Here is a 22912-nt window from a genome sequence, read left to right as displayed (position 1 = left end):
AAGATGCAGATGCAGATGTTGGATAATAGAGCTGTCTGTAATAATAACAGTAACAGCGTGTACACGAGTCACTGAATGATTACACAGGTTAACCCAAGCAAAGTGAGAGTGTTGCGTTACACCGGAGTTTATGATGTGCTGCTCACTTCTGATATGCTGTCAAGCACAACAAATTAAAATTAAAGTTAAATTAGGTAGGTAGATTTGCATTGAATGAGTTAAACAGTAACTGCTTGAAACATGTCAAAACTGAGAACTATGTTGCACTGAACTGTAAAAGTTGACTTTTAAAGTTATTGAAGCAATGTTACTTTTTATGCTATTTATCTATTTATTTTTCATTTGGAGTTGTAAGAAATACTGATACCAAACTGAACCAAGAAGCAACTTAAAGGAGCATGAGGCAGGATTGAGGCAGGATTTATTAAAATAATTCATATACATTTTAAGTTTTCTAGTAATAATGTCAGATGAAGCGTTCCAAACCCAAAAGAATGAGCCCTCTAGTGTATCTCTCTGTTGCCTTGAACAGGCTGTGTGCTGCAAAATGTGCTGCAATTGTGACCGGAATTTCCCGCGCTGGGCTGCGGATGTGACGTCAAATGACGCTGCATGCGCGTTCTCCCCGTTCTCCCGTGCCGGCTTCACTGTTGGCTGCAGTACCCCCGACGGCCGTCGTGGTGAAGGGTGGCGCTAGAGAGTCTCATTTCTTAAAAGGAGCCTCATGCTCCTTTAAGAGTGAAACTGAAATGCAGCATTCCAGCAGCTAACCTAACCCTAGAATTCTCCTTAGTGATGGAGAGGCAACGTAAACAATCTCATATAGTTGTTAAGCAGCAGTATGCACACATATGTACTGGAGTTTCCCACTGTAGATTTATTCCATAAAAACAGAATTACTGCAGATGCGTGAACACCTATTCAGAGAACCAGAGCAAGAAGAGTTACTACAGTCAGCGGATAAGCAGTTGATTTAGTTTCTGCAGAACCAGAACTTTAAGATTACTGCCAGTACCTGCCTGATTGTTCCACCGGTCCTTTTAAAAACTCAACAGATATACCTGGATTTAAAAGATACATAATTTAGAATTGCCAAACTACACAATGTACACACTATCTTTTCCACTGTGATCACCAGTGGTGGGCTGGCAGGCGGACCTATTACCGTTAAGAATTTCTTAAAATCTGCTCAAATTTCTAACCTATTACCATTTTTTCTTTTTTTTTTAATACTTTCTTTTACATTTTGCATCTCTCAATCAAAGCACAATTTAGTACTTTGTGAAGCAGTAGTGTTGGTGATGCATATTCATGAGTGCAGGCTTGTACAGTTGGTTAGCTGGTCGTGCGGTTTGCCTGCCAGTTTTGATTAAATCAGGCCTTGAGCCTTGCCTTGGGTCTTGATGGAGAGATGGACCAGGTATGCTAGAGATGGCACAGGTGTCTGCTCTAACTTGACTGAACAAGAAATGATTGGAGTCTTATGCTTCGTTGCCTCGATATCTCCTAGAGCAGTATCAAGCAGATTACACTCTTGGTGCACAGATTACACACATTGCTTATACCACATACGCACACATAATCAACAGTGTTACCAGTGAGCACCAGGGGGGAAAAGCCCTTTTGTGGTTAACTTCTCTCACATGCAGAACCACAGAGTAACATTCTTCTCTTGTTGGCTATGGTGCTAAGAGAAAAACCCTTTAGATATTAAGTCAAAGGCAGTTTGATGAAATCTTCATGAGAAATGATTGAAGTTCATATGAAATGTATAAAGTGCCCTTTCACATTTTACAATTGTAAAATCATATACAGCAGTCTTGCTGTTGTACTGAATAATATATTAGGCAGTTTTAAGTCTGGAAAACAGACATCTATTCTAACAGACACACTGTTCAGATTCAATGAGAGGTGGGAAGATCAAAGTAAGGGGCAAAGTCTGAGACTTCAAAATGACCACACGATGCCCAGGAGCACATTTATGATGAAAACTCTACTGTCATAAAATCTTCTTGTTATTGCACCAGCCAACACTTAAATGTAATTTCCATTGTATACAAAGCTCATAGATGAAAGGTTTCTTTAAATAACTTAATAGCAAAAACTACACTGTTACTGTGAAGTAAATCAGAAGACTGGGGAAAAAAGGTAATATTCCATTGCCTTCTAAGAAACACAACTATCATATGCTTCTTAAGAACTTTTAATAAAACAGAATATATTAATGGTCAAAATGCAAAACGTCCCATCTGTGAAATATTCAAGAAAAATGGAGCAAAAATCTTCTAATCTCCACTTTGCAACTCAAACTGTTAGGAAATGGTGGAGTAGGACCCAGATGCAGGAGACCAGGCAGCAGGAGTTCCCAAAAACTGTGATTTATTATACTTAAATCAAAGAAAAGCGTTGCTTAGCAGGATTGCATGAACAAGAGCTTGAAAGCTTCAAAACTACAAAACCCTGACATGAAAAACACGGAGGGAGGAAACAGTAGAGATCAGCAGGGAGCAAGAGAAGAACAAGACCAGATACACACAAGGGTTAACGAGACACAGGTGCAGACGATCAGGGCAGATGGGGAGCAGGGAAGTCAAGACAACTCAAACAAAAATCAAAATAAAACAGGAACTATCAAAACCATAACACAAACAGTAATACCTTATTAACACATCATATAGTAATCTTGTCCAAAAATGAGAAATAACAGGTATCCATGTATAAAACTGTTTGAAAAAACAAGTTTTTATTTTTTAGAGTGCATTTTTCACATATGAGGTTCTGCATTTCAGCCCTCGATAAAGTAAAAGACACTAATTCTAAAGTAACACCAGCTTCATGGTCAGGTTGTGCAATATGACTGAAGTGTCAGCTATGTGAAGGATATGGGTGGGGGCAGTGATGTATCAACTTGGGCTAAGTCTGTGTCTGGCTGCGGTCTCCAGTTTGCTAAAACGCTATAGCATGCAGTGTTGGAGAACTCCAGTCTTTTTCTTTCTTAAAAAATGACATTTCATTGGAACATTTATAGAATTTATACATTTACATTTATACATTATACATTTATAGTTTTTTTCTTAAAATAAAATCTGCCCTGCATTCGTCAAAGTACCATAGAAATACGGCCCTAAAGCACCATTTCAACATCACTTGAGAGCTCAGTTCGTAGCGGCTTTTGACGTCTTTTGAAGCCCCTTACTTTCAAGGAACAGAAAATGCAGTATTATGTTAATCTGGATAGGAAAGCTCATTAATAGTTCACTGACCTGAGTCTATGACATGATTTGCAGTATCCTGCAAATCTGAACAATTCGTGAATAAGACATTTCCTGAATTAGTATACTAAAGACAACACGAAAGAGATCATGGGATATAATTAAGGCTTCAAAATTAATAGAATTTTAATCGCGATCACGATTTTTATGGAGGATTTTTTGTGCCAAAATTAAATAAATAAATACATCATTAATTAATTAAAATGGGAATGAAATATATCATTGATTAATTAAATGTGTCATTAATTAATTAAAATTAGAATGAAATATGTCATTAATTAATTAAAATACAATTAATTTTAAGTAAAAATATATATTTATTATTTCAGCATTTAATTAATTAATGACACATTTAATTAATGATTTCGTGTTGCGTGTAAATCATGAAATGTAAAACTGCATTTAATTAATTAATGACACATTTAATTAATGATTTCGTGTTGCTGAATCATGAAATGTAAATGTAAAACTGTCAGTTTCACTCGTCAAACTCAGTGGGCGGATTCCAAACACCTCATTGGTTCCTCTGCACATCAAGCCAAGGCAAATCGAATCCACATAATGGATTGTTGCAGGGCTTCGGGACACATTCCAATAAACTAGGGCCGCGTTCAGACTGCAGGCAAATCTGATTCATATCTGATTCCTTCTCATATCCGATTTTCAGGGCTGACTGTCCACACTGTTTTTAGCAAGTGTCCAAATCGGATCTGGCTCTGTTCAGACTGGGCCACATCATTGACTGATCTGACGGGTTGCCGTAGCAACGACGTCGGAGCGGAGGCGTCACCCAGCGCGTGTATTGTGTGAAGTCATGTATTTTTTTTATATATATATAAAACAATCCCAAAATATCTGTACCGTTTCTGATTGGGTCGGCACTGCGCATCATTTTTAGACATTACAATGAACGCATACCGCAAAAGTTGTGTCTCGGCAGAGGGACCAGGTGTTGTGCCAAAAAGTGATTGCCTGCCAGAATCTGATTGCGGCCGCGGGAGCGCGCATAGCAGCCCGTTGAGGGATAACAGCCCATTGAGCGCGGATTAAACGGTCATAATATGCAGATACACACACCTGTACGTCCGCAATTATAGCAAAGGTATGTGTCTTAGAAAGTGTAACGTTTGTTGTTGCGTAATTATCACATCTGTGCCCAAAAGAAGTGTAGTTTGTAGCGAAATCAGCCGTGACAATGACGTGATAGACATGTCTAACAGCACATACTGTATAGTATGTGCTTGGTATGTCTGATGCCTTTGTTTAGCCCTGTCTTTGTAAATTAGACTATAATGAATGTGATTTATGGGTGTGTTTTCAATAAAGAATTGATCACTTTTGCAATAATTTTTTTTTAATCTGATCTGGGCCCTACGTAGTATTTCCTCCCATGTTTGGATGTGCTTTGTACATCTAATATTATATTTATGATTTATGATTATGATTCTCAACTCACAGCTGTCATGTTTAGAAAGGCTTCTACCTCCAGTTTCAGACTAAAGCAGTGGATTCCACTAGATTTGCGTTAGCTCCGCCCACTGAGTTTGACGAGTGAAACTGACAGTTTTACATTTACATTTCATGATTCAGCAACACAAAATCATTAATTAAATGTGTCATTAATTAATTAAATGCAGTTTTACATTTCATGATTCACACGCAACACGAAATCATTAATTAAATGTGTCATTAATTAATTAAATGCTGAAATAATAAATATATATTTTTACTTAAAATGAATTGTATTTTAATTAATTAATGACATTTCATTCTAATTTTAATTAATTAATGACACATTTAATTAATTAATGATATATTTCATTCCCAATTTAATTAATTAAGGATGTATTTATTTATTTAATTTTGGCACAAAAAATCCTCCATAGATTTTGTCTTCCCACAATCAAAATTACGTGATCGTACGATTATTATGAAAAGATGCTCACGTGAGATCCCTGTCATGTGCGTGTGACTGCTGATTCTCCACACCCCATTGTTTATTTTAGCATTTTCCTTTAATAAACTTCAATTCGTTAATCTTAAATTCTGTGTATCTCCCTCATTTGTTGTGGCCTGCAAGCCGGTCATAACAGGATATAAAGCTGGCCTCCCACACCCCTGCAGAGACTAGCTGTAGCAGCTGAGAAGTGTGATACCCCTTTAACTCCACTCATTCTTCTGCCATTCTTTTTATCAAGGGGAACCACACCCCCACTCAGCCAATCCAGAGGGATTGCCTCTGATATCAACGCAATGTTACAAAGGCGTGCCAAACAAGATAGCCCCATAATATCCACAGCCTCTCAGGAGCTTAGGGGTGGATCTCATCTATCCCCAGAGCCCTGACACTATTGATCTTTATCTTCCTCAGTAACCTCGCCTCTGGTTCTGGGGAAACCCATCTCATGCATGGTTTCAACAATGGCATTTTAACCCTTTTTGCCACTTTTGGCTGCAAATAATAATTTAAATAATCTTGAAAAAGTACAGTTAAATATCCCTGTTCTACTTAGCACAAATGGCCGGACATCATCTGTGCATATTTGCAAATAGGATTGATGTGAATTATTGCTCCATTCGAGAGGTGGTCTTTTATGGTGCAGTGATTTAGTAAAACTCATCTTAGAGAGAGCAGGATTCTGCAAAATGAGACGGGAACGCAAAAGTACAGTTTATATCTGAGGACAAGGAAACAAACATGAAAATAAAACGTCCATTAATTTTGGCTGTAAAAAGGAAATATTTCTTTACCACAGGAAAAAGAGCTGATGACGGAAACTACATAAGATCACATGTTTATCTCTCATTTCTTCTGTGTAAATCTATTATAATTAGTGTCATTGTAAAAGCAATATTAACTGACTGAGACACTGAAGCTCAGACCACTGAATATTATATTTAAGGCACTCAGCCAGAAATTGAAAACACTTAAGAAAAATATGCCAAAACAATCAGAACTCTGATCATAATTTTAATTTGATAAAACATCCGTAAAAGTGGCTTCCCTAGTGTCACAATATGCTATATATGTTGACAGTTGACAGTTTGAAAAGTACTGGACTGAAAGGAAAAGCTCTAAAAGCATTGTGGCTATGTCCATACAGTATGAGTCCATTTTAGTCTTAATTTGTTTCAAAATGACACCAATAAAGAGCTAGAGAAGCAATTAAAGTTAGACACAAACAGATATCGTGCCAAACCCATGAGATCAAAACAGCAGGTGGCCAATTTGATGTGACATCACAGATTATCATATTTAGCGTTATGTCAGAATTGGCACAGCGAATATATTGTATTGGATTCTTGCATGAGCCGATAAGTGTTTCACAAGAAGGATTGATTGTACAAGATTTCATCGTTGCCTTTTTACAAACCCACCAGTAGATATCAGTCAGGACTCATTTGTCTCTGCCTGTAGGTGCTGTATGTAGTATGAAGGTGACTTTGGTGTGTGTGTGTGTGTGTGTGTGTGTGTGTGTGTGTGTGTGTGTGTGTGTGTGTCAAAAGCAGGGGTGTTATTAAGCAAGGCTATTATAACCGCCCTTCTTTGGGCTCCCTTGTATGCTCTGCTTGGCAGTATTAAACTCCAGACTTTGCATCTTTGATAGGAGGAAATCCTTTTTATCTGTTGTTTGTTTTTACAGGGATACCTTCTATTTGGATGTCTTATTTCTTCAGTGCATGATATAAAATACATGCACCAGAGAAAAGAGTGCTCCCTAAAACAGTCAGTGGGATCTATGCATACTGCACAAGTAGGAGAAAAATACTTTAGACAGTCTGTAACATGGACAAAAGAAAACAACAACAATCTGATACAGAGAGACATCACACAGCCTGAGTTTGTTAGGTCGCAAATACAGACAGGCGAGTACACGCCGCCTCATTTACACCAGGATGAAAACGTGCAGCACAGCACTGACAGCAAAGGGAATTTACGGCTTGCAAATCAAAAAGATTATTTTATTATGCTTCACATGAATAGAAATGACCCCCCTCCCCCTCTTCCCTTCTGCCTCCATTAGTTACGTATTCAGCAATGTGCAGCACAGCAGTATATTCTCTCTATGCACAACTCTATTATTTCTCACTGTTGGGTTAAGATTGCATGCAAAAAAAAAGAAAAAGAAGATAGAAAAAGATTGCTTCCCACCTTTGGACCATAAATGTCTGCTGAAACATGACATGTGTTCATGTGTTCAAAATCAAAGAGTAATGTTTTTTTTTTCCCTTCTATTCTAAAGGTAGTTAATCATTTCACATCAGGGTTAATTATCTTTTGCATCACACTACACCCAGCATGTAGCTCGGCAAAGACAAGGCTGCTGTATTTCATGAAGCCCTGTCAACCTTTTACACTATTTTTGTCAATTTGGTAACATACATCTAAATTGCTTTAATAATTACATTTCCCTGCAATTCGCTGCGTGTTTATCCCATTTTAATTAACTTTGAAATTATGGATCCTGGCCTATTTAAAGGTAATGTCTCCAATCTTGGTGATACAACTATTAAGCCTTGAATGCGAGGAGGAATAGTGGGTGTACTGCTGCACTCCTGGTAGCTGAGGGATTGGTGTGTGTGAGTAGGTTTCCACATGTGTGTGCTGAGAATTAGTGAAGGACAAGACCAAGGGCAGAAGGAAGTGCTCTGTGTGAGTGCGATGTGAGTGTTTGCGCATGCTGTGTGTGCCGTGTCTGTGTGTTCATGTGTATTGGAATGACTCAGAGTACAGCAGAGATCCTCTGTTATCTCACACAGTGGGAGGAAGAGCTGTGCTTTTGTCTTCTTCTCTCACACACACATTGGTGGTCGACGGTATATGAAATCCTAATTGCTACAAATAGCATTTTAGTAAAGAGTTGAGTTTGAAAGTGGACCCTAGAACCCCTTCACGATGCAAAACAACTAACGCTTACTGTGCTGATTTCCACTTATATGCAACAAGATCTGTTGCTAAAGGTCATATAATAAAAAAAACACCTTCTTCTTAGAAAGTGTACATTTAGGTGGTTTAAACTGATCACTAACTCTAATACATAACCTTGTTAATTAGAACCACTTAGATCTGAAAAGTTTTCATTTATTGAGCCCTTCCGTTATATCAAAAAGGACAAAGTAAAAGGAGAGACTAGAAGGAGAACATTCATACACATTGCAGTAACATTTGCTATTTCCCGCCATTTCCATCAAATAAAAGCATAAATGCCCACAGTTATTCATTTATTGAAAACCAATTTAAAAAGAAGGGTATGAAATATTAGAATGTGACTATTAACCAATAAGGCACTGTTAATTTTGTGACTAACTAGTGTGAACCCAGGGGTTTTCACACATTACCCTGTTACATAGTAAGTGTTTTTATGAGAAAGTTCCCTTTAAAACACAAAATTCAAGGAGAGGCTTATATAAATGACCTCTTGGTACTGATTTACTTGGCTTTAAAGCAGTTCCCTGCTGATTGTGTCATCATTTCCAACAGACAGCTGGACATGGGGCAGCTTCAGGTCAAACAAAGACAAGTGTCCACCGTCCAGCACATGTGAAATACTGCATCCGATCGTGTTCAGTGTTTTCATGACCTCACTAAACAATCGTCCTGTACACTCCCCCTAATTGAACATGTCACTGCAAAGTATGTTTTCATGTTTAACCAATTTTTGCTTGTACCTTTGTTTCAGTGAACATTGTGAAAGTGGCCATTTAAATTTCGACAATAAAATAAAATAAATCTCTTCTAGGGATGCCAAACCAGACCTTTAGTCTGAGACTTGGCTGGGCGCAGATGCTCCTGCCACACTACTAGAGGCCTGTCCACCCAGCTACACCTTTTCCTTCTCATGCAGAGAAGGGAAAAAAGGTGGAGGCACAGCCTCAATATACAGAGAGGCACTGAAGGGCAGGGATGTGGATTTGGGCACTTTTAACACATTTGAATACAATGCAACTATTTTAAACTCTCAGCCTCGCTTCCTGGCAGTTACCATATACAGAGCTCCTAAGTTATCTATCCCTTCTTTTTTAACAGAATTTTCAGAACTATTGTCTGTCATTCACACGAGTTACAACTCTTGTATTTTAATTGGAGATTTTAACATACATATTGATAATCTGGCAGATACCAGAGCCAAAGATTTCTTAGAATTATTGGAATGCATGGATTTTAAACAGCATGTAAACGTACCTACTCACAAATATGGACATACATTAGATTTAGTCATATCATATGGTTTGAGCATCAACATATCATCTGTTACAGATCTGGCTCTTTCTGACCACAGCTGTGTATTTTTTAATAGTCTTTATCATGCTGTACAAAACACCACAGAACGCATTGTTAGAAAACGATACATTACCCCTCAAGTAGCCACAACTTTCTCATCACATGTTATAGCTTGCAAAAATACAGTCCTACCATCATCTTGTGAAATTTTAGTCCATGATTTTAATCTTAAAATGAAAACAGTACTTGATGCAGTCGCTCCTATTAAAATCAAGAAACTAACTACAAAAAGTGTTGTTCCATGGAAAAATAATCTTACTATGAAGTTAAAAAGAGAATGTAGAGCTGCAGAGCGCAGATGGCGAAAAACAAAACTAGAAATTCATCAAAACATACTTACTGAAAAACTTAAAAACTACAACAAAGAAATTCGAAAGTCTCGCCAGGATTATTTTTCAAATTTGATTAATACCAATATCCATAACCCCAGACTGCTTTTTAATACAATAGATTATATTTTAAATCCAAAAACAAATAATAGCTGTAAGCTTCCAGCTTCTAAATGTGAAGAGTTTGCTGGCTACTTCAGGGAGAAAATAATAAACATCAGGTCTGGTATCTGCCAGCAAAACAAGCACGCTGCACTTTTACCAATATCCTGTATGGAATGTGACGTGAGGTATGAATGTTTTGACCTGGTTGATGCTGACACCCTGAGGAAAGTAGTAACAGAACTGAAATCCTCCACGTGTTCCCTTGATCCAATCCCAACCTCCCTTTTTAAAACAATTTTTAACTCACTATCTGAAGACATACTGGCCATTGTAAACCATTCCCTACAGCTAGGCGTCTTCCCCACTGATTTTAAAACTGCTTTAGTTAAACCTATTTTAAAGAAAGGGAACCTGGACATTTTATCACCCAGCAATTATAGACCAATTTCTAATCTTCCATTTTTAAGTAAAATTTTAGAGAAATTAGTTTTTATTCAGTTAAGTGCCTATTTAAATTCAAATGCTACATTAGAAATGTTTCAATCTGGTTTTAGAACAAATCACAGTACAGAGACAGCCCTGCTAAAAGTAGTAAATGACATCAGAACAAACCTTGACAAGAATAAACCCTCGGTTCTGGTACTACTTGACCTGAGTGCTGCCTTTGATACTATTGATCATCAAATTCTTTTAGATAGATTAAGCAAGCGTGTTGGCCTAGCTGAAACTGTTTTAAAGTGGTTCACTTCATATCTTTGTGGAAGAAAATTCTTCATCTCAATAGATAATAATGTCTCCAAACACTATGAGGCTACCTATGGAGTACCACAAGGGTCGATTTTAGGACCATTACTTTTTAATTTATACATGTTACCCCTGGGCAGTGTCATCAGGAGACACGGCATCTCTTTCCACAGTTATGCTGATGACACACAGCTCTATGTGGCCGTGTCTCCTGATGACACTGGGCCGATTGACTCACTTTTTAACTGTATTTTAGATATTAAGGCCTGGATGTCGCAGAATTTTTTACAGCTAAACCAGGAAAAAACTGAAGTACTGATCGTCGGTTCAAAAGCCCAGAGAGAGAAACTGGCCTCTAAACTAAATACATATGGAGTAAACCCGAGCAAAGAGGCAAGAAACCTAGGAGTCATATTTGACTCAGATTTTAATTTCAAATCACACGTACGCTGTGTCACAAAAACAGCATTTTATCATTTAAAAAATATTTCTAAGGTGAGGCCGTTTCTCTCTCTGGGCAACACGGAGAGACTAATGCACGCCTTTATAACTAGCAGGATAGACTACTGTAATGCTCTCCTTACTGGTCTGCCCAAGAATACCATCAACAAGCTGCAACTGGTTCAAAACGCAGCAGCAAGACTTCTGACTCAGACCAGAAGGAGAGCACACATTAGGCCCATTTTAAAAACCTTACACTGGCTACCTGTTAGTTTTCGTGTTGATTTTAAAGTTCTTTTATTAGTTTATAAAGCGCTACATGGGCTTGCGCCAGAGTATATTTCAGAAATGTTTTTATTCTATGAACCAGGAAGGCCCCTCAGATCCTCTGGCTCTTCTTTTCTAGCTGTTCCACAGAGTAGAACTAAAAGATTTGGTGATGCTGCTTTTAACCACTATGCTCCAAAACTGTGGAACAGCCTGCCGGAGGATCTGAGAGGAGCTGGAAATGTGGACATTTTTAAACGTAGATTAAAAACTCATCTCTTTGGTCTGGCTTTTATGTAGCATCACATTTTATAGTTTTAGTTTTATTCCGTTTAAAATTTTTTAAAGGTATCTGTTTTATTTATTTATCTATCTCTTATAATGTTTTTACTATTTTTATTGTTGTGGACTGATTATTTTTTTTAGCCTTAATCCTTGAACCTTTATCTCTTTATAAATTTTATATATTTTATATTGTATGTCAGGGTGCATTGGTCTCCCAGTTTTTATCTTTTTGGTCTCCCAGTTTTTATTTGTTTATTATGCTTATTTTTCAATCACAATGTCAAAGCACCTTGTATTTCATGTACTTGGACGAAAGGTGCTATATAAATAAAATTTGATTGATTGATTGATTGATTGATTTAGTGACTTATAACGTGCACCTGGGGAGATATTTTAATATTGCTGCAATAAAGAACATAATTTGTTGAAATAATTTTTCTTTCAAACAAATAACTATGTAAACATGCAGAAATAATGACATTACAGCATAGATAAAGATTTGATCGGAAAAGAGAGAAAAATGATATTCATACTACAAAATCCTTTTTTTTTCAATCCTCCATTTGTCTGCATTTAGTTAAATCCTTTCTAAAGTTGAACTGAACTTTCACCACAAATCTAAAAGCGCATTGTTCCAAAATAATTAGAATTGCAAAGAAAGGTCAAGTAAAAGCTTATGGTGTTTGCCAATACCATGAGCAAGAGTGAGTGAGTGATGAGAAACTGTGCAGCCCGCTTTTGTCACATATCAGGGAATGCAGCACCCAAATGTAGGGGATGAGGCGGCAAGAGTCTTAAAACAAAAATAACTTGATATACGTATCAAAAAGTGCAGCACAGGCAGAAATCCAAAGAAAAACTCAATGCATAAAAGGCAACCAGAAAAATTACCTGGAAAGCATAAACAAGGGCAGGAAACAGTACGGACTAGCAGCTAGGAAGGGAAAGACAAGATAATGGCTATTTCTCAATGCGTTCTTGTGTGTACTTGTGTTCTTGTGAAATGTCATGATCTGCAGCTGAAGTTTGCTCCAATCTCAAGAACCCAAGCGCAAAAGAAATACCCGGATGTGTTCTCATGCCACCCATTTTATCGTAGACGAATCCAGTGGAGGCTTGTGTAGACTTGAGATGACCAAGTATCCCATAATGCATTTTGCACCAACAATGGAAAGTAATAATAATGGCTTGGTTTTATATACCGCCCTTCAAGGCACCCAGAGCGCTTTACAGAGACCATTATTCATTCATACACATTCTCACCGGTGGTGGTAGCTACATCTTGTAGCCACAGCTGCCCTGGGGCAAACTGACGGAAGCATGGTTGCCATATTGCGCCAAATGGCCCCTCCGACCACCACCAAACATTCATACACATTCAAACACATTCACACGGGGCAAGGTGGGTAAGGTGTCTTGCCCAAGGACACTACGACAGCAACTGGGACAGAACGGGATTTGAACTGCCAACCTTCCGATCATTGGACGACCCGCTCTACCACCTGAGCTACTGCCGCCCCAGAGGAGTAATTATAAAGTTATAACTTTTATTCGATGATCCTATGTTGTCTGGGGCCACGCCCCTGGTAGGGTCTCCCATGGCAAGCAGGTCCTAGGTGATGGGCCAGACTAAGAGCGGTTCAAAGCTAATCATGAAAAAGAAAAAATCAGGGACAGTTACGTCGCCTGGAATGGCAGAACTGGGGACCCTCCTTGGAGCCAGGTCTGGGGTTAGGACTTGGAGTCCCTGGGAGGAGTACTTGATAGTGATCCAACTGGGGACTCCCTTGTTCTACTTGGGGGACTTCAATGCTCACGTGGGCAATGACAGTGATACGTGGAGGGGCATGATTGGGAGGAACAGCTTCCCTGGTCTAAACCCAGGTGGTGCTCTGTTATTAGACTTCTGTGCCAGTCAAAGTTTGTCCATAATGAACACCATGTTCAAGCATAAGGGTGTCCATCAGTGCACATGGCACCAGGACACCATAGGCCAGAGGTCAATGATCAATTTTCGTTGTCGTTTCATCTGATCTTCGGCCATATGTCTTGGACACTCGGGTAAAGAGAAGGGTTGAGCTGTCAACTGATCACCACCTGGTGGTGAGTTAGATACGCTGGTGGAGGAGGAAGTTGGACAGACTGGGCACACCCAAACTTATTGCGAGGGAACACCTGGCTGAGCCCTCTACGAGCGAAGTCTACAACTCTCATCTCAGAGAGAACTTCAGAACAGATTCTGAGGGAGGCTGGGGGCATTGAGTCCGAGTGGACCATGTTCTCCCAGAAGTAAGGGATGCTGTCAGGCTGAAGAAGGATTCCTACCAGGCCATGTTGACCTGTGAGACTCCAGTAGACAGGTACCGGCAGGCCAAGCAAGCCGCAGCTCAGGCAGTCCTGGAGGCAAAAAGTCGGGTCTTGGAGGAGTTCGGTGAGGCCATGGACGAAGACTTTCGGTAAGACCGAAAATCTGGCGAACCGTTTGGCGCCTCAGAAAGGGGAAGCAGTACCCTGCCAACACTGTTTATGGTGCAGCTGTTTACTTCGACTGGGGACATCATTGGACGGTGCAAAGAATACTTCAAGGATCTCCTCAATCCAACTGGCATGCCTTCCATTGAGGAAGCAGAGACTGTGGACTCTGGGATGTACTCCATCACCCAAGCCGAGGTCACTGAGGTAGTTCGTAAGTTCCTCAGTGGCAGGGCACCGGGGGTGGATGAGATCCACCCTGAGTACCTCAAGTCTCTGGATGTCGTAGGGCTGTCTTGGTTGACACGCCTCTGCAACATTGCATGGAGGAAGGGGACAGTGCCGCTGTAGTGGCAAACCGGGGTGGTGGTCCCCCTTTTCCCTAAAAAGGGGGGACCGGAGAAGGTGTTCCAACTATAGGGGGATCACACTTCTCAGCCTCCCCGGGAAAGTCTACGCTAGGGTACTGGAGAGGAGAATACGGCCGATAGTCGAACCTCAGATTCAAGAGGAATAATGCAGTTTTCCTCCCGGTCGTGGAACACTGGACCAACTCTATACCCTCCACTGGGTGCTTGAGAGGTCATGGAAATTTGCCCAACCACTACACATGTGCTTTGTGGATCTGGAGAAGGCATTTGACCATGTCCATCGTGCCATTCTTTGGGGGGTGCTCAGTGAGTATAGGGTCTGGGGCCCATGTTAAGCGCTGTTTGATCTCTGTATGATCGAACGAGGAGTTTGGTTCACATTGCCGGTAGTAAGTCAGACTTGTTCCCAGTGCATGTTGTACTACGGCAGGGCTGCCCTTTGTCAACGGTTCTGTTCATAATTTTTATAGACAGGATTTCTAGGCATCGCCAGGGGCCGGAGGGGATCCGGTTTGGGAACCACAGGATTTTATCTCTGCTTTTTTGCGGATGATGTTGTCATGTTGGCTTCCTCAGGCCGGGACCTTCGGCATATGCTGAGCCGGTTTGAAGCTGGGTGCAACCCGGCGGGGATGAGAATCAACAACTCCAAAACCGAGGCCATGGTTCTCCGTCGGGAAAGGGTGGCATGCTTTCTCCAGGTGGGTAGAGAGGTCCTTCCTCAAGTGGAGGAGGTCAAATATATCGGGGTCTTGTTCACGAGTGAGGGAAAGATGGAGTGTGAGATTGACAGGCGGATTGGTGCAGCGTTGTGGTGAAGAAGGAGTTGAGTCGAAAGGCAAAGCTCTTGATTTACCGGTTAATCTACACTCCCACCCTCACCTATGGTCATGAACTTTGGATAATTAAGATAAGATACAAGCGGCCGAGATGAGTTTCCTCCGCAGGGTGGCTGGACACTCCCTTAGAGATAGGGTGAGAAGCTCAGTCTCTCGGGAGGAGCTTGGTGTCGAGCTGCTGCTCCTTCACATTGAAAGGACTCCTGGACGTCTCCCTAGAGGGTTGTTCCAGGCATGTCCCACCGTGAGGAGACCCCGGGGAAGACCCAGGACACGCTGGAGAGACTATGTCTCTCGGCTGGCTTGGGAACATTTCGGACTCCCCTCGGAAGAGCTGGAGGAAGTGTTTGGGGTGAGGGAAATCTGGGCATCTCTCCTAATACTGCTGCCTCCGCGACCCGGTAATGGATGAGCGGAAGAAAATGGATGGATGGATGGTTATGAAGATAGTGTATTTAGAAAACATTTCTGACGTTTTCAGTTTTTTTCTTTTCCCTTCAACTCAGCTTATAGCGCGGCAGGCATAGTAAAGAATGAAATACATTAAAAAACATTGTACAAAGTAATGGTTATAAAGACTTGAGAAGGAGCAGTATATGGCCCATTCTCAGTTATTTTCGTGTTAAGGGTGTCATTCATTTATCGATTAAACTATAGACGTTCTGTGTACAGGGAAGCACGTGTTAGCCTTTTAGCTCAGATCTGACATCATCAAGAGCCCATGCTCCAATTGAAGAAAGAGAAAGATGTGTTCTCCCGACTTGTACTTACAAGAACAGACTTCTCAAGAGCGCAAGTCTGTACTTGCGTTCTTGAGAAATGAGAAATGACCAATATATACATACATTCACTGGGGCTGACAAGACACAGATGCAAACAATCAGTACAGATGGGAACAAGGGAAGTAAAACAGATAAACACAAACTAAATACAGATATCCAAAATTAAACAGGAACTAATTAAAACTCAAAATCATGGCACTTTTTATTCAGCTGAAAAGAATGATTCACTGCTTAGACCGCACGGTAAATACAGGAGTCCTTCCTTGCTAACTAATGGGAAGAGATTAAGTGCTACCGAGAGTCAGAGTACAGTCAAAACAACCTATTGAATCCTTTAAGGTCAAAAAATATTGCAGTGTTTAAATAAATGAGAGTCTGCGCCAGCTGGAAACTGTTGTATTCTGGCACTCCCCCAGGATCTTTAATGAGTTTCTGCATTGTAAATATGTTTTTTGTGACAAGTTTGTATTTGTAATTTGTACTCTCTGTTGTTGAAGTTTCTTTTGACAAAGATAATAATGGATCATACAATGCTTACTTAATAGACAGTCATTCAACCATGATTGCATTTAAATTAACAATTTCAACAACAGTTCATTCAAGTACTTTTTTTCCAGTAATGTTTTTCAGTTCATCTCAGTAATATCAAAAACATAAAATCTCAATCAATTTGGGTTTTAATGTCTTTAAGACGCAGCTGTTGGGCCACAGCCATTTGTTAAAACAAAGATAGGACTATCAACTGGAAAGCCTGACCACATGGTTTGAGACAAAAACGCCTCTAAATGACTCAAAACCCCAGCAGGCTTTGCTCCGTTTATGACACCTAGGTAATGAGGAATTGGCTTATCATTGGGCATGGACCCCAAAACTCAGCAGTAAGCCTGGCTATAAACTATAAGAAAGTCCCTTCTTTCTCTTTCTCTCTCTGTCTCTCCCTCTCTCACAAACGCCCCCACTCAGTGTAACCATCCTGCTGTTCACCAGACCTAGAGGAACGCTGATCTGCCAAGGACAAAATCATCATATCCACTGCTTGCAAAGTGATCCACGTAAGAGGCAGAGACACTTAGTCAACTTAGCATTTAACTAGTTTTGTTTTACTGTGTCACACAACTGTTGTAAGCCACAACTGTGTTTATTTGTTAGAGCTGCTGAAGTGATGTTTGCTCAGTTTTAGCTATCTGTTGTTGCATCTACGTAGCCGGATTTTGCTGATACGTTTTCCCACAAAGGAAACATTTTTCCTCATACCGATTGAAGGACCAGAACACACATGTGAAGTTGGCTTTGTGGTCCTGGGTAGCTCAGTGGGTTGAGCAGGCGCCATTTGTAGAGGCTATAGTCCTCATGCGGGCCGAACAGGTTTGAGTCCTGGCCTGTCACTCTATACTGAAATGTCACCCCTCCCCCCCATCCCACCCCCCCTCCCATTTCCTGTCTACCTACTTTCTCAATAAAGGCCACTTGTGCCACAAAAACCTTTTAAAGAGAAATTGGCCTTACCTAACATCAGAGCGGCTTAGTTTTCTGGTGGTGAGAAATTATTCTAATATTTTTGGTTTTTACTCTTTTCACCTCTTTCTCTCATCCTTTCTACTAACCCACACTCACATATAGTACACTTTTCTTGGCCATCAGGTGATCTCGCGAGACATGAACGCCATGTGATGTTGTCTGCCATTTTTACGATTCACACCACTTATATGAAAGCAATCTTGTCACATGCACACACACACATTTAAACATAGGCCAATGTTTCTTTCACGTTTAGTTAGCCGTTTGCTTATGTGTGGCTTAGAGATAAGAAGTTATTCCAGGACCATTGGTTGCTATTATTGACACCTTTGTTAATAAATTCTCATTTGTTTGAATAAGATAAGATGTTGGACATTATTTTACACATATTTGTAACATTTGCTGGTTGCAAAAGGACAGTGCTCAGAAGCCTTCCTTCTGTGTTGCTCTATAGCGCCACCTCTGGTGACAGGCTGGCACACATAGAATAACAGTTATTTTGAAACTCATTGTGCTGTTTAGTTATTACCTCCTGAGATTCAGGTGGTCCCCCATTTTGATATATTCAATTTGATCATTTAAAGCAGCACAACGTAACTTTCAGCTTTTCTGAGTTTGGCGGCATCTTTTGGACAAAAGCGGTAGTGTTTTACCAGAAAGAACACTACGTTTCCCATGAGCACCAGCGCGTACTGCCGGAAAACTCCTGTCCCGTCGCTGCATTTGTTTTGATAGAAGACGGGACGCTTTTCTGTTTCACCAAGTGAACAGACGGAACACAAAAAAAAAGATGTTAAACTGCTGGAAAGGAACTGGAATTTACCGGGATACCTTAAACAAGGAAGCCAGGGAGCGGTATATGGAGAAAATAATGATTTTTAACGGTCTGGATCCATATGAAATCCCTACTGAAGAGCCATGTGTTTCAATACATTTGTATAATAGTACAACATACAGTACATGTTTTGTATCCCTCTTACTTCTCTTTTCTTTTTTTTGACCGCTATATTATGTTGAAGAGGCTCCGAGGCGTGATTATTTTTGTTTTCCTCGTGAGATTATTTTTTTCCTCTGCAGCTACAAATAAGAGTTAATATTTTTTCCTCAACAAACTAGTTTTATCTGAAGATTGGGGTTAATTGCACCGCAGAGAGCTGGCCAGCAACTGCGTTTAGCTGGAGAAGTGGGGAATAAAACCCGTGTTTAGATCCGACCCGTCTGTGTGAGTGTTTGTGGTTTAAGGCTGATTTATGGTTCTGCGTTAAATCGACGCAGAGCCTACGGCGTAGGGTAGGCAGCGACACGCACCGTACGTTGCGCGTCGCCACGTACCCTACGCCGTAGGTCTGCGTCGATTTAACGCAGAACCATAATTCAGGCTTTACTGTGTGGAAGCCGGTGTTTGGTCGTTACAGCCGCGATCCAAAGCGAGCCGACGACTCTTTCACTCTTTTACTTTGTTATATCAGATACTTGGCCTGCGTGATTCTGCCTCTGAGCAGGAAACCGTTGAAAAGTTAAACCATTAGGATCTTTTCCCCACGTCTGTTGTGTGGAGCTGCTGCAGCCATAACGCAGCAACAGGTTCTGCGGAGCTCTGCGCTCCACGCCCCGCCCATTTTCGTCTCGACTGCGAATCGGGAAGGAGGGGGAAGTGACGTATGCCGTAAAGCAGTCAAAGTCGTAACGATTTGTAGTTTTTTAGTGTGGCAGGGTTCCTACCATGCTCCTCAAAGTTACATAGTGCCAGTGAAGGTGATACAGACCCCTCAGACCATGACAGAGGTGTCATTAAACCTGTTGGAAGTTGATGTACCATCACAATGACTCTGGAAATATGATATTAAGGTGGAAAAGTTACGTAGTGTCGCTTTAAGTTAATAATAACTGTCATCAGAAAATTATTGTCAACCATTTAATAACTAACAAGAGCTCCCTTTTGCTGCACAACACAGCTGATGCTTCTTCCGGGTATGGATACAATTTTACTTCATATATAATGATATTTACCTAAAAATTCAAATATTGATGGTGGTGTATCAACTCACCAAAGTCAGAGACTTTTGTCAACCAGCAGGACTATACTATAGTCTGAACAGCTCTTCAAGTCTGAAAGATCTAAATGAGTCATACCCTAAAAATGATCTATAGTGGTTTTCTCTAAACTACCACCACCACAGACGCCAGGAGGTAGTGCACAGCTCAGATTTAAATGACCATAAATTATGTTTGTGAATTCCTCAAATTCGACTCATTAAAGCTTTTCTGCACTTGAGAAAAGTTAATTGTCACATAGTTCCCTTAACATTTCACGAAGCCTTCAAGAAGCCTTCACATGCCACCATGCTACTCAAGCTATATATAAAGTTTTATTTTATTTTTCATTTCTTAGCTTAGGGGTTCTACATGTACAAATGACTCATGGGTTTTTGTTGCAAAGGTGAAAGCCTCTGCAATGTGTAAAGTGTATACTTATTTGGCATGAATGGCACTCTTTTTTCTATGATTGCATATGTGCTACAGAAGGTTGCAGTGGCTTTGAAGTCATCTATGTTGTTCCTACCAAAAACTTGGTTGAACTCTAAGCTGTACATTACTGAACTCTGTAGAGGACTTATGAAAAATGAATTGAGTGGATGAAATTACACAATAACAAATCCAGCAAAGCTTGACAGAAACCAGTGTCTATTATTGTCAAAACAATACCATTACCCCCGGGGAGGGGGTAATGGGACATAATGTCATTGATGCATATAGCTATTTTGTTTCTTTGCATGCTGAGGTAAACCATTTTAATGCAAACCGTAGTTTAAGAACAGTATCTAAAAGGATGGAGTGAAGAAGTGAAAGAAAATATGTTTTTATGAATCTAAGGGAATCTAACTAAACATAAGCCTTAGGCATCTGATGTTTATGTCACTTTGCAGTATCCAGTATTTGGTTGGGTTAAGAAAGACATATTGCTTAGTGTAAATTGAATCGACAGAGATACTGACTTCTATGCTCAAAAATATTTTCATTATTTACCAGCCTTAGTGATATTATTGATTAAACCAAAGCAAATAGCTAGTGCACAGACATGTTAGCATCAACAGGAGCTGAACTCAGTGTTTGAACTTCATTTACCATGAAGGTGAAGGGGCTCATTATCTCACTTCCATTAAGGATGAAGCAGTTAAACTGATAAGGGACTTTACTACATGCAGTTGGATGTAGCAGCAAGTGAGGAAACACACATCTGAATAGTTCAAGGACTTTTACCCCATCTTATCTTTCTCCACTACTCTTGAGTCCTTCCTTGACCCAGCCAGTCTGGAGTGATACCTAACCAGCTCTTTTTACTAAAAACAGGATGCCTTACACAGAGAGATTCATGGCTGCCTGTTATGTGTAGTACAATGATAATGGGTTCTGGATGCTATGTGCACAGATGGAGGCTCGAGGAGCAACCTAACATCAGCTGAATGAGCCCCTCCATCTCAAAACACAAGCGTCAGCTCCATTTACATCCCGCCGGGATATAAATGCCTTTACCCCCATGCTACTCGGAAGTAGTAGATGTACTCTGCGCATCTTTCTCACTATCTTACTATCTTATAAATACAAAGAATATGCTTCATTTGGTGCTGTTTAAAAACTTCTAAATATAAATGTGTGTTGATGCATCATTCATGAGATGTGTTTTTCATTTTCTTTTTTCTTAGGGCAGCGATGAAGGTGATGTGGACAAGAATAAGTGCTGCACGTTGTGTAACATGTCCTTCACCTCGGCAGTGGTGGCACAGTCCCACTACCAGGGTAAAATCCATGCCAAGAGGCTAAAACTACTGCTGGGAGAGCAGCCTGCCATCATAGCCAAAGGTAAAACTCCAGTTAAAAACACATAAAAGGAGCACAAAGGAGTTTTGTTCTTGTTAAGACCTGAGGAGTGTTTGCTGACTTTTACAACAAGGTGAAACAATCGTCCATCCCCGCTGCAGGGAAAAAATAGCTTAAGCAAGTCTTGATTGGATTACATCACATCACGTCACGTGTGTGTGAAAGTAACAATCAGGAGAATAAAAGAATATTAAAGGCACTGAATATTCCATGTGTCAAAGAGTAATCAATAAGTTAAGAAAATGTGGTACTTCAGATGATTCGAAGATCAGGACCGTCCAGAATTGATGAGAGAACAATGACAAAACTTATCAAGGGGGCTACCAAGACACAATAGAATTACTGAAGGAACTACAGTGCTCAGGGGCGGGTGGTAGAGCGGGTCGTCCGATGAACGAAGGATTGGCGGTTCGAACCCTGCTCCTCCAGTCACCTGTCGATGTGTCCTTGGGCAAAGTTTCAAAGTTTCAAAGTTTATTTAGACGGGACAATGCATATTCATGAACACTACATTAAGCAGTGTAAATACACCAGGTTTTAGCAGTAATGCTAGTTTCCACCCGCAGTCCCCACACACAATCAGACACACTCACACTCACACCTACGGGCAATTTAGAATGATCAATTAACCTAGCATGCATGTTTTTGGACTGTGGGAGGAAACCGGAGTACCCGGAGGAAACCCACGCAAGCACGGGGAGAACATGAAAACTCCACACAGAAAGACCCTGCTGGGCCTGGGAGTCGAACCGGGAACGTTCTTGCTGTGAGGCAAGACAGTGCTAACCACTAAGCCACCGTGCTGCCCTAGGCAAGACGTTTCACCCACCTTCCTTCCAGTGAAGACATCGCTGGTGTGTGTGAATGTGGTGGTGTGAGAGTGGATTGGCGGCCATGTTTCCATCAATCTGTCCCAGGGCAGCCGTGGCTACACATGTAGTTTAACGCCACCAAGTATGAATGAGGAGTGCATGATTGTGAGCACTTTGAGTGTCGAAGAAAAGCGTGATAGAAATCGAATCCATTATCATAAGCCATGTTTTGTTATATGCTTCACCTAAACACATGTTGGGAAGTATGTTACTGTCTGACAAGACAGTAGTTGAACTATTTGGCCAAAATTCTAAAAAGCTTTGTTTGGTGTTTCTATCCTCTGCCAAAAAAGCTACTAATTAAGAGAAATGTCACAATTACAAGTCTGAAATTTATGTTGTTATTTATGCCTTTACATTTTAAAAACCTGCAATTTCACAACATTGAGGACATTCTTGATTATGTGTTTGTGTGTAAAGATGTTCAGAGTAAATGTATTATCCTGAATGGAA

The 22912-nt window shown here is 40.4% G+C and overlaps 1 protein-coding gene across 1 annotated transcript in view; it reads left to right on the top strand.

Annotated features, from left to right (window-relative positions):
* zmat4a (zinc finger, matrin-type 4a) overlaps positions 1-22912 on the top strand; it is a 205545-nt gene that overhangs the window by 86593 nt on the left and 96040 nt on the right. Inside the window, exon 4 of the mRNA XM_061730506.1 lies at positions 21413-21569. Within this exon, the coding sequence (XP_061586490.1) occupies positions 21413-21569 (157 nt within the window). The remainder of the gene's footprint in view (positions 1-21412; positions 21570-22912) is intronic.

The sequence above is a fragment of the Cololabis saira genome, chromosome 9 (genome assembly GCF_033807715.1).
Source record: "Cololabis saira isolate AMF1-May2022 chromosome 9, fColSai1.1, whole genome shotgun sequence".
Classification (NCBI taxonomy): domain Eukaryota; kingdom Metazoa; phylum Chordata; class Actinopteri; order Beloniformes; family Belonidae; genus Cololabis; species Cololabis saira.
This window is presented reverse-complemented; position numbering and strand designations above follow the sequence as displayed.